Raw genomic sequence first — 14,860 nt, 5'->3', positions numbered from 1 at the left:
CTTCAATTTGTTTTACTCATCTAGTACCTCTATTAAGCAGGGAAGTGATCAGAACGGGTGGTAGCAGGGTAGAGAGAGAATGAGCCGTGCAGCTTTAGATTAGTTCCGTGCGACGCATTTCCCGTGGTACCTAGAGTTTCCTGAGCAGCATCCACATAGTGACTCTCTGCATGGTTTGCTTTTACTGGAAATGAGGGGAGAGTAAAGATTAGACCTGGAAGCAAATGCCAAACAGGAAACTTTGATGATCGTTTCTACTTTAAAAGGCAGGCTGTTTTGATGGCTGAGTTTGTGATGGGATATTAAAATCTGGCCATTTAATAAAAAAAAGGGTTTTATTTGTTGCAGTGAGAGTCATGAAAGGAATTGCTCTGTAGTAAATTAGGAATGACTCGCTATTAGGAATGACCCCTTCTGCACTTAGTTGGTTGCATTACTTCACCAACTGTTGACTTTACTAAAAAAAATGAGTCTGGCAGATAGAGCCTACTACCTGCTTGGAAAAAAAGTAGTCCCTCCTTAATTTCTTGTAAATAAATTTAATTGCTGGTTTTTCAGTTCCCCAAGCATGTGGAGTCCACGTTAATGTCCTAGGATAAAAACTTTCCTCCAAAGCCATTCAAGGGGTTTATTTCTCTTCTTCCAAGTATTTAGTGATTAATGAATTGCTCCTTCTCTGCTTGCCACAGTGCTATGTGAAATGAGGTGTTAAAAACCCACATCAGTGGAATGTGGCTAATCCTTCCAGGCTAAGGAATTGGAATTTCAAAATTCACAAAATCCATTTTTCGTATCACTTGCAAATCCAGACCAAAAAAACTGTGTGTGGGAGGGAGGCAGTTATGGACTTGTTAATGAATCAATGAAGTTCCCATGAATCTGACCTGAATCACACTCTTTTCTGTGCTCAGGGACTCGCATACTGTTACCCATTCACCAATATAGGGGTCCCTTGACACGGAGCTGGCTTCTCTTTGCAAAAAGAGTACGAGGTAGCCCACTGACAGCTGTGCTCAAGCATTACTAGACAACTTTGCAAATATATTTAAATTTCAGAAGGGGGGGACCCTATTTGGCTCCTCCCCCCCCCCGTTTTCTTAAATTTGAACTTGGCAGCCTGAGGAGCTTGTGTTTAGTAACAGAAGGAATTTGCAAAATTCTTTCTGCTCTGTAGCAGCTAGGGCAAGTTCAAACGGAATCCACCCTCTCTTTCTTTAGGACTTGGAAGGCCTCTGCAACAAGTTCAGTGCAGACAGACCCTGCACCCACATAGAGCCCAAGTGACAGGTTAGCTACCCGGATAGCCATACTGCTGGGCTCTGCAGATAACATCATAGACAGAGAATATTCAGCATGCACAGATTTGGAGAGACACATTGGTTACTTGGGTTCTTAATCTCCTTTTCTGTCTCTAAAGAAAGTAGCAGTCCCTTCTTTTCAAATAATCAGCCCCCATTATGGCCACTGATTATTCCCAGATTACACACAGTCACAGCATGAATATCTGACACCAGTTTTAATATCAATATCAGTCTAATATTATATAGCGATATATACACATATATATTTTTTTAAAATAAATATATTGCAGAGGGACCCAATCCTGCACCCATTCAAGTTAATGGTAAAACTCTCTCTGATTTCAATGGAAGTGGAATGGACAACCACAATCTACAGCTTGACGGAGACCTTTTAAACTGGTTGCTAGGGTTATTTATACAATCACAGGTGACCCTAACTCATGCTGGAGCATGTAATCTGCTTCTTCTAACTCTACAGTTCCCTAGAATTGTTTCTTTGCACTCTGACTTTTTTTTTCAGTTTGCCTGATCCTGTCCTGAAAAATACAAAAGGGCATAAATCTCATCACATATGTTTATAGATGTTCAACAAACCATTTTTAAAGAACATCTGACATATATTTCACATAGAAATCTCCACAGCCCTAGCTAAGCCATACATGTGCCCCTTAATACTTTGGTCAGAAGACAAAATAAGCAGAGACAACTTGCCACACTGAATTTGCAGCCTGATTAGTACGTGAATAATCACATCCTATTACCCTCTCTGAATGGTAAGCCTTGCTTAGTAGGAGTAGTGAGAAAGTCACACCACGTCCCTTTGGCTTCCCCTGAGGTTATCAGACAGGGTAGCTGGCTGGCCAAACTTCCATCTCTACACCGAGTGAGACAGAAGAGACGTGTGCGCTTTTAGAGGGAGTGATCATAGCTAGCCAGCCTGTGGAGGTCAGCCATCAGGACATGAAGAGCTCTGCTCCCCCACCCCTGGCATAAGCAAATTGCGATGCAGATGGACAGACAGCACCCAAAGCACTTTGCGACAGAGCAGATTGTATGAGGAGTTAAAAAAAAAAAATGTAGCCAAATACCAACATGGTTTGTGCCTATCACAATCTGCACTGCAGGTCACAGAGAAATGAGCTTATGTTTCTTAATAGCTGATCAGCAAACAACTTCACAGTGCTTGGTCACGGGATGAATGCAGACAAGTTTGAGTGTAAAACAAAACAGAGAAATGGCAAAGACAAAACCCATCTCCAAGCTGCGATGCCTAATTCAAATCCAAGGCAAAATAAACTACCTTCCTTGGTAACTAAAAAAAAGATATTAGAGTGCTAGACAGTAATAGGATAACCCCAAATAGTGTAACTGCATTATGTGTAAAGGGGCCTTGACTGTCAGTTCGGGACAGTCCCTAGCATAGTGGGGCTCTGATGCATGATTGGAGCCCTTATATCATAATACAAATAATAAATACATTAATAATTGAATCCCTGTGGGCTTAAATGCACTGCATATGAAATTAGGGGCATGGTCCTGCAGAGTATACTCTGGCTTCAATGAGATCTTCTGGTGCTACTCAATGTAAGGGTATTGGGGTCTGTCCCAAAAGAGTCCAGACTGTCTATTTGAGTGGAAAGAGTTTCTTTATGGGCACTGAGAGTGCTGACAATTTCAGCCCTCAAGCGGGAAGATGTGCTGATCTTTGTCAAGTGCCTTCATCAGTTCTGCAGCAGTGTCAGAGGGTGGAAGGGAGGATTATTGCTCTAGCAAAACATTGGGGGGAAAGGTTTGGCTACGCTAAGGACGCTATTGAGAACGATATGGAAAATATTAATGCTATTATAAAACTCAACAGCACACCCTGCAGCCACTGTCTTAGAAGAGCAACAACAATGATTAGAAGCGTGAGGGGAATATTATAAGGACTATGAAAACTTAGTTTGGAAAGGAAACAGGTGAGGAAGTTATAGAAAATAATGAATAGGAAAGAAAAGGCCAGTTATGCAACTCCAATTTACATTCTCCCCTAACATAAGAACAAAAGGGTGCTGGATACAATTAAAAGAGAACAAATTAAAACCACTAACAAATACTATTTTAACATGTGTATTAACCTGTGGAGCTTACTGCTGCAGGATGTTAGTGAGATTAAAAGAAAAATGCTTCTCTGATTGAGGATAGCATTTGCAGTTACAGTTACACAGGCTAATATAAAATCACAAAGGGCTATCAATCCTCAGACTTCAGGGTCTGAACAGAACCTTGGCTGAGACCACGCAGAGATTCTTCTGCATGGCCCAACTAGGTGCAGCTTGGGGATTTTAATTTTTCCTCTGACGCACACAATATGTGCCACCAGCATAGACAGGAGACCAGATTAGCCAGATTATTGGGATGACATCCTGGCTCCACTGGACTCATTGGCACTGTGGCCAAGATTTCACGCTTGGTCTCTTCTAGGAAAGCACTCCTGTATTGTTTTCCTTGCTGATGATATTTGAAGTGGAATGGAGGACGGGAGGTTACATTCCTTCTCACTGCACAAGGTTAGGCCTCAAAGCACGAGAAAATAAGGTCTGACTTGTGAAAACATGATGTTGGTGATTAGATTTAGTTGGCAGCTTGTGGATGGAGCACTTTGGAGATCCTACATGCACAGAAAAGCTCAGATGAGTGACAGAAAGGAGATAAAGTGGAAATAACAGTAAAGCTGGGCACTTAATCCTCTTAGCTGGCACCTTATCTACTTAAATATCCTTTACTGGATTTTGTTCCAGGGAAAAGTTAACTTGTTTCTAGCCCTTAGATACAGGAACACCATCCTTAGACAGTTCTGGGTGTCAAACAACTGTCTTGCTATATTTAAAATGTTAGTGATCTGCAAGAAGTGTTTAGATCCAACAGTATTTCCTTCTTAATATATTTAGGTCATAAACTAAGTTGAGTGGGACGGAAGGTTAAAAACATTCAGTTTGAAACTCAACCTGAAATTACTGCCAAGTAGAACTGGTAGGATACTGAAAAGCAATTAACAAGGTTGAGCTGGATGGAAAATGAGGAACATTTGTCTCAAAAATTGTCATCAGCATTTCCCCCTTGCCTGTTTTTCACTGGAAAATCTGTTTAAGCTAAAACATTCCAGCAGCTCTAGTTGACCGCTAGCATGCAAAAACATCAGTCGCACACATTATTCAGCGAACTCTAAGGCAGAGAGATCTGTGATCCAAAGAGGCCTACCCTATTTTAGGTGATTCCTCAGTTCCAGTACCTGCTGCCAATCATACTAATGGCATCCTCTGTATCTTGCAGTGATGGTTTGAAAAAGGTATAAAATATTATGCCTGTGCTCTTTAATTATATTGGGCCAAATCTTGAAGCTTTCCTTATTCATGCAAAACTCCACCTGAAGTCAATTAGTAAAGACTATGGCAGGGGTCGGCAATCTCTGGCACGCGGCTCACCAGGGTAAGCACCCTGGTGGGCTGGCCAGTTTGTTTATCTGCCACATCGTCAGGTTCGGCCAATTGCGGCTCCCACTGGCCGCAGTTCGCTGTCCCAGGCCAATGGGGGTGGTGGGAAGCTGTGCCAGCTCATCCCTCGCCCGCACCGCTTCCCTCAGCCTCCATTGGCCTGGGACGGTGAATCGTGGCCAGTGGGAGATGTGATCAGCCAAACCTGACGATGCAGCAGGTAAACAAAGTGGCCCGGCCTGGCCCGGCCTGGCCTGCCAGGGTGCTTACCTTAGCGAGCCACATGCCAGAGGTTGCCGACCCCTGGACTATGGGATTGAGTCCATAGAGTATAATCAGTTATTGCACACAACGGGTTCTGGCAAGAAGGGTTAACAGGGGAGTGCTGGGAAGTATTTGGAGCTGTTGACGTACAAAGTGATTGCATGGCATGGAGGGCCAGTGGACGTAGGCAATGCTCCATTTCTCCAAACTCCATGGCCTGGGAGAGTTCTGAGGGTGTCTGGCTGAACATGCTCTGGTTTTCTGGTACAGGGGCTGAAAGAAAGGCAGAGCCAGGCTTGGGCTTCAGTCATGGGACATGCAGTGGCAGGGGAACAGAACATAAAGTGTTAAAATTGGGTCTACATTGTTATTTCAGCTCCCAGATTCTGGAAACAGGCGGAAGAAAGAGAGGCATAAAACAGTCTCCTTTTCCCATGTATCCTAGACACTCATTTGCCAAAAACTCAGAAGACATCAGTCTGTGACAATACATTTCTGAGGGCAAATTTGACACACCTCAAACTTCATCTGCTGCCAGCACAACCCCCTTAAACACTATCCATACACATAGCTACAAAATATAGTCAAGATATACTGCGAAGAAGGAAAATCTGATTTAAGGCCCAGCATTACATGTATGTATGACACACAGAGACATGTCCCACAGCACAGAACAAGCACATACAAGCCACTATGCTGGTTTTAATGGTGCTCAGCTCCTTGTTGGTTACAGACAGACATAGTGCGCACACTCTCACGTATGTGTAAAGCATGGGAATGGCATGTTGGCAGTGATACAGACCTGGGTGATGGCTCAGGCTGCTGCTCTTTCCTTTAAACAGAAGCAATGGTACATTATCAGTGGTGTCAGGTAGGAAGGATGCTGCTGCATTCACTGTTAAAACATAACGAAAGGACAGTACCAAACGGTACAACTAAGTGAGGCGGATAGAAGGGAGGGCATGGAGCACTTACTCCTGGGGCTTCCGAACTGGAGAGAACATAGCCGCAGACTCACACCACCTTGGAAGGAGACACATGAGACGTATAGGGTCAAAATGTCACAAAACCCACCTCTTTTGTGCACACAGATTCCTATGGAGCCCTGCGGGTTACACCACTTGCATGAGCAGTGCGGGATAGCGAATGGTCACGCTCCTTTGAAAATTTGGCCCCGAGTTTGTTTCTGAACAACTCCCCAGGACTTTCACAGACCTTTCATAAACTTTCCTTTCAGCTCTTGGGCATAGAACTGACTTTGATGGGGTGTAGCCGGCATTTGCTGCCCCCTACCAGAGGCCTTGCCCAACCTTTGCACATCCCTCTCTACAAAGTGGTCCTTTTGGAGATGAGGAAAAGTGAGTTTGGACCTCCAGGAATTATCTACAGAGATCTCCCAGGGTCAGCTGCCGGTGGAATCAATGAGACTTGGCCCTCCTGCAGCTAGAAGGACTAGGAGCAGGCAGAAGCCAATCAGGGCTCAGCAAGTAAGATAAAAAGAATTGGGTGCTTCTTTCAAGGACCAGTTCTGGGTGACGCTGTGACAGGGAAGGCAGGCTCTCCCTCCCTTAAACTTAACAAACCTGGCCTATCAGGGACCTAGCTCTAACACCATTTTGCCTCACTCAACAAAGGGCTGTTTTTTTTATGTTATGATTAATGTCCAGGTGGCCATTTTGAGTAGTGTTAAATTATTTTTCTGTAAAATTAAGGCAAGTCTGTTCTGCGGGATGCTCTGACTCATGCGGGTCTGTTACACTAACTCCACGAGATGTTGTTTCATCGATGCATCTGCCCCATCCACTGGGTCAGTAGTGCAGAAGTTTAGGGGGCGGGGTTGGCTGGAAGGTGCACAGCACTCTTTTTCCAGCTCCTGCAGGAGTCTCAGCTGTGGCTAAAGGTCCACATGAAAAATTATCTTTGGCAACTGCTCGTTGAGAGAGAGAGAGAGAGAGAGAGGAGCCATGTTTTCAAACTCTGGCAATTTGGGGATGCAGTTGCTGCATGTCATTTAGATGTTTAAATACCCGATTGCCCCAGTAAATCAAGGGCATAGAGGACAAATTGAACTATATGGCATCTCTACAATTTCAAGCACAAAACCAGAGGCCAAGCTAAGGCCAGGCTGAAAAACTCACCCAGGGTTCATATGATATTCAGGAATTTCTCTCTCCCAACAAAAAAATAACGAAAAATGGCCTGGTCGCCTAGTGGCTGTTCTTTGCATTTCCACCCAGGAGCGCTTCATTTGATTTCTGGTCCCCATCTCCCATTCTCCATGCTGGCAGGGATTGAGAATGCTGCAGAGGCAGCTCACTTGGTCCTTGGGAGAGAGGGAACAACGCACGTGCCCCAGTGAGTGGGGATTTGCATGAGCCAGAACACCAGATTGCTCTGGGGAAGTTCTGCTGCAAATCCAGGGACAGATTTCCTAAAATGCTAATGGAAATACAAATGCAGATCTCCTGGACCTGGCTCTACTCAGCCGTGACCATTTTAGGTAGTTAAAAAGTGGTATTGATGAGTTCTGAAGAGAGTCCCATCTAAATTCCCAAGTAGAAGGAGAGCAGCCATGATACAACGCCTGGGGGAGCATAACACAGGGGCCATTTACAAACAAGCCAGGAGCCACGCCCAATCATGGGATTAAATATCCAAATCATAAAGTCCTTTAGTCGGGTGTGTTAAGCTCCTGACGCTTTAGCAAATTTTCTGAAACATGAGATAACTCCAGAGGTCTTGAAAAGCCCCAACCTCCTTCAGCACTTTGCTCAGTCTGGCCAGGTAGCCAAAGCGGGAACCACTCTCAGTAAGCGCAGTACTCTACCTTCCTGGGACCCCTCCTCCGTAGGGGATCACAGTCCATCGGGGTAGGGAGCCTTATTTAAAAAAAAAATTACAAGGGGACCCTCCCCCCCACAAACTCACTCTGAAGATATAAATTGCAGTGGGACAGTCCTTCCAGGTGTGGTCATTTCTAATTTATCATAGAGGGCCTATCAAAAATGAGTTGGATGCTTCTGATTTACATTGATTAATATTCATTGGCTAGTGTTTTTCACCTGGCTAGTTAAAGAAAGAAAAATAAATCTGCAAATAGCATCCAAGCTTTGTGGCTGGGGGAAGACAGACCCCAGTGAACATCCCTTCCATTTCTGGGTTACTAATTCAACCTTATTGGTTCTGAGGGAGCAGCGGAGGTGGGGGATTTATTGGGCTGCAGAAAGAGCAGCATGCTAAGTAAGGACTCTGACCCCAGGCTGGGCTTGACACTCCTCTCACACCAGTGAAAACTGGGTGTAACTACACCCAAATCGGTGGAGTTATCCTGGTATATGTGAGAGGAGAATCAGGCCCTGTATCTCTTATCTACATCAACTACAGGAATCAACTCCAGGCTTTACCTTGTGACATATTTCTTTCTGTTGTCAGCTGAACATCCAGACAATGTTTAATAGAAGATGATGCAGGAAAGGGTCTAGCAAAGGCATTTACAAGCATCACCTGGGGAGAGGGTTGGGAGCCAAGGCACCATATAACCCGTTATATGGCAGCATCCAGGTACACAGAATTCTCCAGGGCTGTGCACATACTATGGAAGGAAGGAAGGAAGGAAGGAAAGAAATTGGTTTGCCAGCTGGGTGTTTTCTGAGCTCTCCCAGCTCTGTTGCTAACCTGAAAGTCAATCCCGATTTGCTCTTCAGGTTCCTGAGGAGTTCCAGCTGGTTCAGAGGTGGGATGAGTCTAAAGTGAGAAAATGAGAGACGGTGACGTTCAGGCAGAGACAACATCACAACTTCCTGTCACGGGAACTTCCCCACCCACCTACTTTCAACCAACCTGAGCTTCATGTCGGGGTTTGCAAACACTGGGTGGCTTGGGGAGAACGAACAGGGATTGGACCTCTAAGGGCACTTTTCAAAGTGCCCAAAGGTAGGTGCAGGAGAGATAGCAGGAGAGTGAGAGAAAGAGAGAGAAATTTCGTTGGCGTTCTTGTATCTCTAAACTCTCTGAAGTTGAGCAGTGGCCAGCGTTCCTATACGGTACTGTTACGTTTGGCAAGGCAGGTGTTTATAGCATGTTGTTTAGCAGTTGGTCCTACTTTGTTAGAGGTTCCATGCAGGCCCCAGAGACTACGACTGGCAGAACTCAAAGCACAGTGTTGTGTGGTCCTGTTGCCAGGGGGCAGAACTCCAGAAATTGGGGGTAAGAACCTTACAGTGTGAGGGGAGACAGGCTCCCAGAGGCTGTAAGTATCCAAGGAAATGCAGCAGTTTTGAAAACTTTAAACAAATGCTCGGTCCAGCTTTGAATTTGGTTGAATGTTTGATTCATACTTCATGTGTCCAGTCCTGGTGAAGACAAAATAAATGTATGATACGCCTTGTATCTTAGGGTAGAACTGAGGTTTCCTCCTCATCTGAGATCTGAAACTTACAGAGAAAGAGACTGACCCTACCACCCTGAGCATCCATTGGTTCATGAAAAATTCTGCCTCTCTGACTTTATCTTTCTAACAACATAAAACCCACTGAGTTGCAATGGCACGGCAGGTATTAACTGTGCTGCCCACACTTATGTCAGCTGGCAGAAGTGTCGGAGAGACGTTTATGTAAAGGGCAGAAAGAGTGCTACTGTGAATTCATGAAACCTGCAGGGATTGAGGATGGCTCTATAAATGTTTTACACTGATATTCACAGTCAAGTTCTCAACTGCGAGAGAAGCAGACTGGAAATGTCGAGAGATGGGATTCATCTCCGTAAAAGACACACTTGGCTGGAAAGAGCAGCATCCACTCAAGTGTCTGCTCAGGGACTCTGTGCTCAGGGTCAGGGACTGATGGGATTAATCCAGATGCTTATTGAGACTTATTTGCACAACCCTGGTGTGCCCTTGTCATATCTGAAACTGCTCCTTCCAGCATGTCTTCCCAGAGGGCATGAAATCAGCACAGATAAACCTCCGTCCTGCCTGTGACAAGTCTCAAAGTATTTATACTCTTGTCTGAAATAAATGGGCCTAGATCCTAGCTAGCTAAGCCTGGAATGGGTGTAAGAGCTTGTCTTCACTATCACGCTACACTGGTGCAGCTGCGCTGACAAAACACATCTAGTGAAGATGCCCTATGTCGCTAGGTGAGTGCTCTCCTGTTGACATAATTACTCCACTTCAATGAGAGGTGGAAGCTCTGTTGGCAGAAGCGCGTCACACCCCTGAACAACATAAGTTACCTTGGCTTAGGTGGCAGTGTAGGCAAGCCCCAGCTAGCCAGACCCTTAGCAGCTCTTGGCATTCAAAGGCATCACATCAAGGAATTTATACTCATTCAAAGGACAGTCACCCACTCTGGACTGCTGCCCCCTCCTCAACATATACAGCACCTCCTACATGGCAGCTGTCTGGGTTCCTTACAAATGTACCACTCACAGCATGTAGGGGAGGGCAGTTCCTAACATCAGAACATCAGTGCAGTTAACAACTAAGGAGGGCAGAGCATTGAAGAAAGCTGCACCTTCCTCCACCATGTTCTCTCAGATGGCCATTTCTGTGACACATCCAGACTCCTGGCAAAAAGAGCAAGAACCGTGAGGTGTCTCCTGCATGGGCATGATATGGCCCAGCAGTTCAGATCTAAAACTGGGCTCGACACTTCAAGTAAAGGAGATTCTGCATTAGCTGTCAGCAGTTGCAGGGCTGATGTCTACTCATTACAGGGCAAGAAGCATTACAGCACTTAGATGTTCCACATGGATTGGATGCACCTGTCCTTCCCAGATAAGCTATCACACTGGTCATAGACAGTGGTCCACATTTCTTATGCACCTGCTCAGTCAATCCTGGAACAAAGCAGGGCATAATTATGAACAGGGTTCTTCAGCATTTTCAGTGGTCTTGCTTGACTGAACACACAATTACAAGAGCATGTGTGCTGCATGTATAAAACTCACATTTAAAAGCACAACGATCTACTCAGTGAATGTAACAGTTGGGTTATTGTGTGCACAAAATGGAGGTGATCATAAAGTTTCTAAAGAGGTTGACATAAAAATAGGGCCTCAAAATTTGGCCTGGCTTCCTTTACATGCAGCTTATGATCAGCCAGTTTTTTTTCCCACCTAAAGCAGTGGTTCTCAAACTGGGGCTGCCACTTGTTCAGGGAAAGTCCCTGGCCGGCCAGGCTGGTGTGTTTACCTGCCGGGTCTGCAGGTTTGGCCGATCGCGGCTCCCACTGGCCGCAGTTTGCTGCTCCGGGCTAATGGGGGCTGTGGTGAGCGGCGCGGGACAAGGGATTTGCTGGCTGCCGCTCGATGCTTGATTGCTGGCCAGGACACCGGTGCATTTAAACGCCCCCACAGGCACCATGGAATCCGTGGGCACCACGTTGGGGACCCTTGACCCAGGGGTCAGGCAGGATTGTACTCAGGCTGCTAGACCACACTACTGCCAGAGCTGCAAAGTCCCACATTGCTATTTTTCGTGCACAGCTCAAGCTGAGCTAGAGTGGGTCTGTCCACCCAGGTTGGCAGGCACACGCCCAGCTGCAGTACAGAGGTCCCCTGAATGTGCTCAAGTGGAAGAGAATTGTGTGTGAAGTAGAGTGTTGTGTTCTGTGCTAGGATGTGGAAAAGAACCTGAGATTGTGGTGTTTGACATTTTCTCTCTCTTATCCAAACATTCATTTCACTTGCTTGAAGGATGCATGTTTAAAGACCAGCAAAGCAAGAGGATGCATGCACCACACAGAGCTCATGGTACCCAGCACAGCAACTGTTAGAACTCCTGCTCGCTGCACAGGCTCCATTGGTTTGTACTTGTGGCTCCAGAGTGAATCATCTCATCTTTCTCATCAAATTGACCACCCTGCTCTTGTTGATACATCACAAGAAACACAACACTAACATCAGGCATTCCCTAACCCCAGCAAAAGAGCACAAAATTACTGTTGCTGGAAGCACAAATATTCAAGCATAACAGAGCCAGGGAGGTAGGGTTCTCATGCCTCAAAACCCTCCACAAAAAAAAAATACGATATCATCGCAAAACACAACACGGGGAAGACAGCTGGACAAGGCAGTGTGCACGCACACACACACACACACAGAACTGATAGTCATTATTTCATAATGCAGCCCCAGGGAGTGAGAAAGACTGAGCAACAGACAGATGAGAAGAAGTGGATGTCAGAGCTGGGTGGACAGCCTGGTACCATAAGAGGCCCAAGATGCAGCAAGTCCTGTCTCTGAGAGGAACCCACACTTGCAGTGAACCCTCCTTTGCATTGTGGTTTTGTCTTTATGGGACAGAGAATGATATACACAAAATTGATAATGAGGAACCCCGTCTTACAGCTTTTACTCACATAATCAGTCCCATTGACTTCAACGGAATTACTCATGTGAGTAAGGCTTTTAGAATTGGGCGCTATGAGCCAGATCTTTGTTGGTGTTGATAGAGCTATGCTGATTTACACCAGCTGAGGATCTGGCATTGTATGCACATTAACTTTCAGCTGCAGTCCCTCATTTTTGCATGCCCATGTTTGCGTATGCAACTGATTCTGCTTGCAAAAATGTATAGACTCATTCTGCACTGAAATATGGGTACTCTGGTCACTGTTGTCAGGGTAGGCAAAAGTGCACATGCAAAGTTGAAGGGCCAATTTGAGGCTGGCGGAAGTTTGAGCCCAGTAACTTGAATAGGGTTTTCTTATTTAAATTCCACTTAGTCTCTGCAAAATTGTTATGTACTGTAGCTATTGGGGCCTGATCCTTATTCCAACGAAGACAATAGCCTATATGGCATTCAAGATAAAAATAACCAGGCAGTTGGTTTGTAATTGTAGAGTAGTAGGTCTGTATACAAATGGCTAAAATATAACAATTGAGGTGAAGTATGTGTCCTGTAAAATAAACTATTTTCTGAGTATGACTTTGTGGCTCTGACCTGAACAGCTCTTCATAAATTTTCCAACTTCGGGAAGTTTGTAAATATCTTTATTTTATGAACTGCAAACAAGAGGCCAGTTTTTTGTCTTTAACTATACGAGAGTAAAGGCCTGATTTTCAAACCGAGCTTCCATTCTGTGTCGCAGTGAAGTACATCTACAACCCTGTACCTGCTGTTATCATATTTATTCATAATAAACCTTTTACATGTATTATATATAGATCTTTTCAACCTGAACAACCTCAAAAGGTTAGACTCACTGAATGAATTATTTATTGCAAACAGTTCACTCAGCTCTAGCTCTGACTCAGAGGGAAAAGCGCCACCTACTGAATTGCCAATAACTCTCATAAACCTTGCCGAGGTTAAACTGCCCTTTCAAAAACCAGCACAGGCTGTCAGGTCAAAAACAGTCATTTCGGTTTAACATATCTTCACTGGTAGCTAGTGGCCACAGCTGCTACAACAAAGAGTGGATTGGGATAAGAGAGGGTTGGAAAGGAAACGTTGAGAGATGGAAATAAGAAAAAAAGGTTGGGAAAAGGGCAGAAAAGAACAGGGAGCTTTCTTGTTAACTGTCCTGTGAATTTGAAGATGTTCATAATCTGACCTAAGAAAACCAATCTCATTGAGAAACCTCCTGTTCTCCTTCCTGGCATTGCCACTTAGATGTACAGTTTCCCAACTCTTGTGCAAACCACCAGTTAGACTGTTGATGAAGATGCATGGAATTAGCCTACAGACAGCTGAGCAGGGAGGTTGATATTTGAGCTTTTTTTAAAAAAAAAAACAACCAAAAAACGGGTGTTTGGTTGTATTACAGGCTTAGCATGTTACGGTCCCAGACGAAGGAGGAGTGACATAACACATGGTTTCAGATTCACATGCAATTCATACCTGGAGGCACCATAGGTTTGCGTTTGCGAGCTTTTCAAGTGTTTTCACCAAAGAAAACAAAAGGGGTCAGAGAAAGAAAAACAGCAAAAGGGGTGGAGGGAGAGAGAAAAGAAACAGAAGACAGAAAATTAGCATGTGAGCTACCTGTATTTCAATGAGCAGGTGTACTGTGAAGCAGGCTTACAGGTGGCTGGCAAATCTGAATTGGCTCCGGCATTCCCAACCTCAGTAGGACTACAAATTGCTGCATATCCATATCACCTTCAATAATGGCTAGTCTAGTGTTTGCTCAGAAAGCAAAGGTGGGCAAAAGAGATTGAGGCAAAACTGCAGAAACCTCCAACCTTTTGCAGACATTCCCTGGGGGAATTGTTACACTCTGTCAGCAAAAAGTTGGGGGCTCTTCCTGGAATCACATGATCTCCTCACTCTGAAATGCTGCCTAATGAGGTACTTCTCCAGAAGCATAGCTCCTGGGTTCAATGTATCTGAGAATGAGGTTCAGAGGACCTACACTAATTCCATACCATAAGCATATCTGTAGCGGCCATTGATTTATATTCTCTGAATGCCAATACACAGGGAGAGCATTCCCATCAGGGATAATAACGCAGTCGAGAGCTGGGTATCGTTATAACTGGTGGTGATGGACACAGTCCTTTTAAACAAATCTGGTTACAAATTTACACAAAAGTTTCTGCCGTCTGGGTGTATAAGCATGTACATTAAATGCCCATTACAATGTGCTTTTCTATGCAGACTCAATATTGGCATGTATCCATATGTTTGACACGTTTTATTTATTTGAACTTTGGTATTGACATACTTTGAGTGTAAGGGTTCAATTTCAGATTTTCTTAGGGAATAAAATATCCTCTCAAAAGAAGTGGGTCTAACTCTACTGCAGTAGGTCATTGCAATGAGAAATCTGATGTTCCCCCAAGGCGTACGTAATAATTGTCCAGTATGAAACAATC

General features: G+C 44.7%; 1 protein-coding gene across 7 annotated transcripts in view; it reads right to left on the bottom strand.

Moving 5' to 3' along the window:
• KCNQ2 (potassium voltage-gated channel subfamily Q member 2) overlaps positions 1-14,860 on the bottom strand; it is a 111,722-nt gene that overhangs the window by 24,370 nt on the left and 72,492 nt on the right. For 3 of the 7 annotated variants that reach the window (XM_032766320.1, XM_075072212.1, XM_075072211.1), the window contains exons 9-11: positions 13,884-13,913; positions 8,714-8,782; positions 5,841-5,870 (exon numbers count right to left, since the gene is read on the bottom strand). In XM_032766320.1, the coding sequence (XP_032622211.1) occupies positions 5,841-5,870; positions 8,714-8,782; positions 13,884-13,913 (129 nt within the window). Of the gene's footprint in view, positions 1-130; positions 185-5,840; positions 5,871-8,713; positions 8,783-13,883; positions 13,914-14,860 lie in introns of all 7 variants that reach the window. The other 4 variants (XM_032766321.1, XM_032766327.1, XM_075072213.1 and 1 more) reach the window with 2 other exon arrangements.

This window comes from Chelonoidis abingdonii, chromosome 14 (assembly GCF_003597395.2).
Source record: "Chelonoidis abingdonii isolate Lonesome George chromosome 14, CheloAbing_2.0, whole genome shotgun sequence".
Taxonomy (NCBI): Eukaryota; Metazoa; Chordata; order Testudines; family Testudinidae; genus Chelonoidis; species Chelonoidis abingdonii.
The sequence above is the reverse complement of the archived record's forward strand: the minus strand, read 5'-3'. Positions and strand labels throughout refer to the sequence as shown.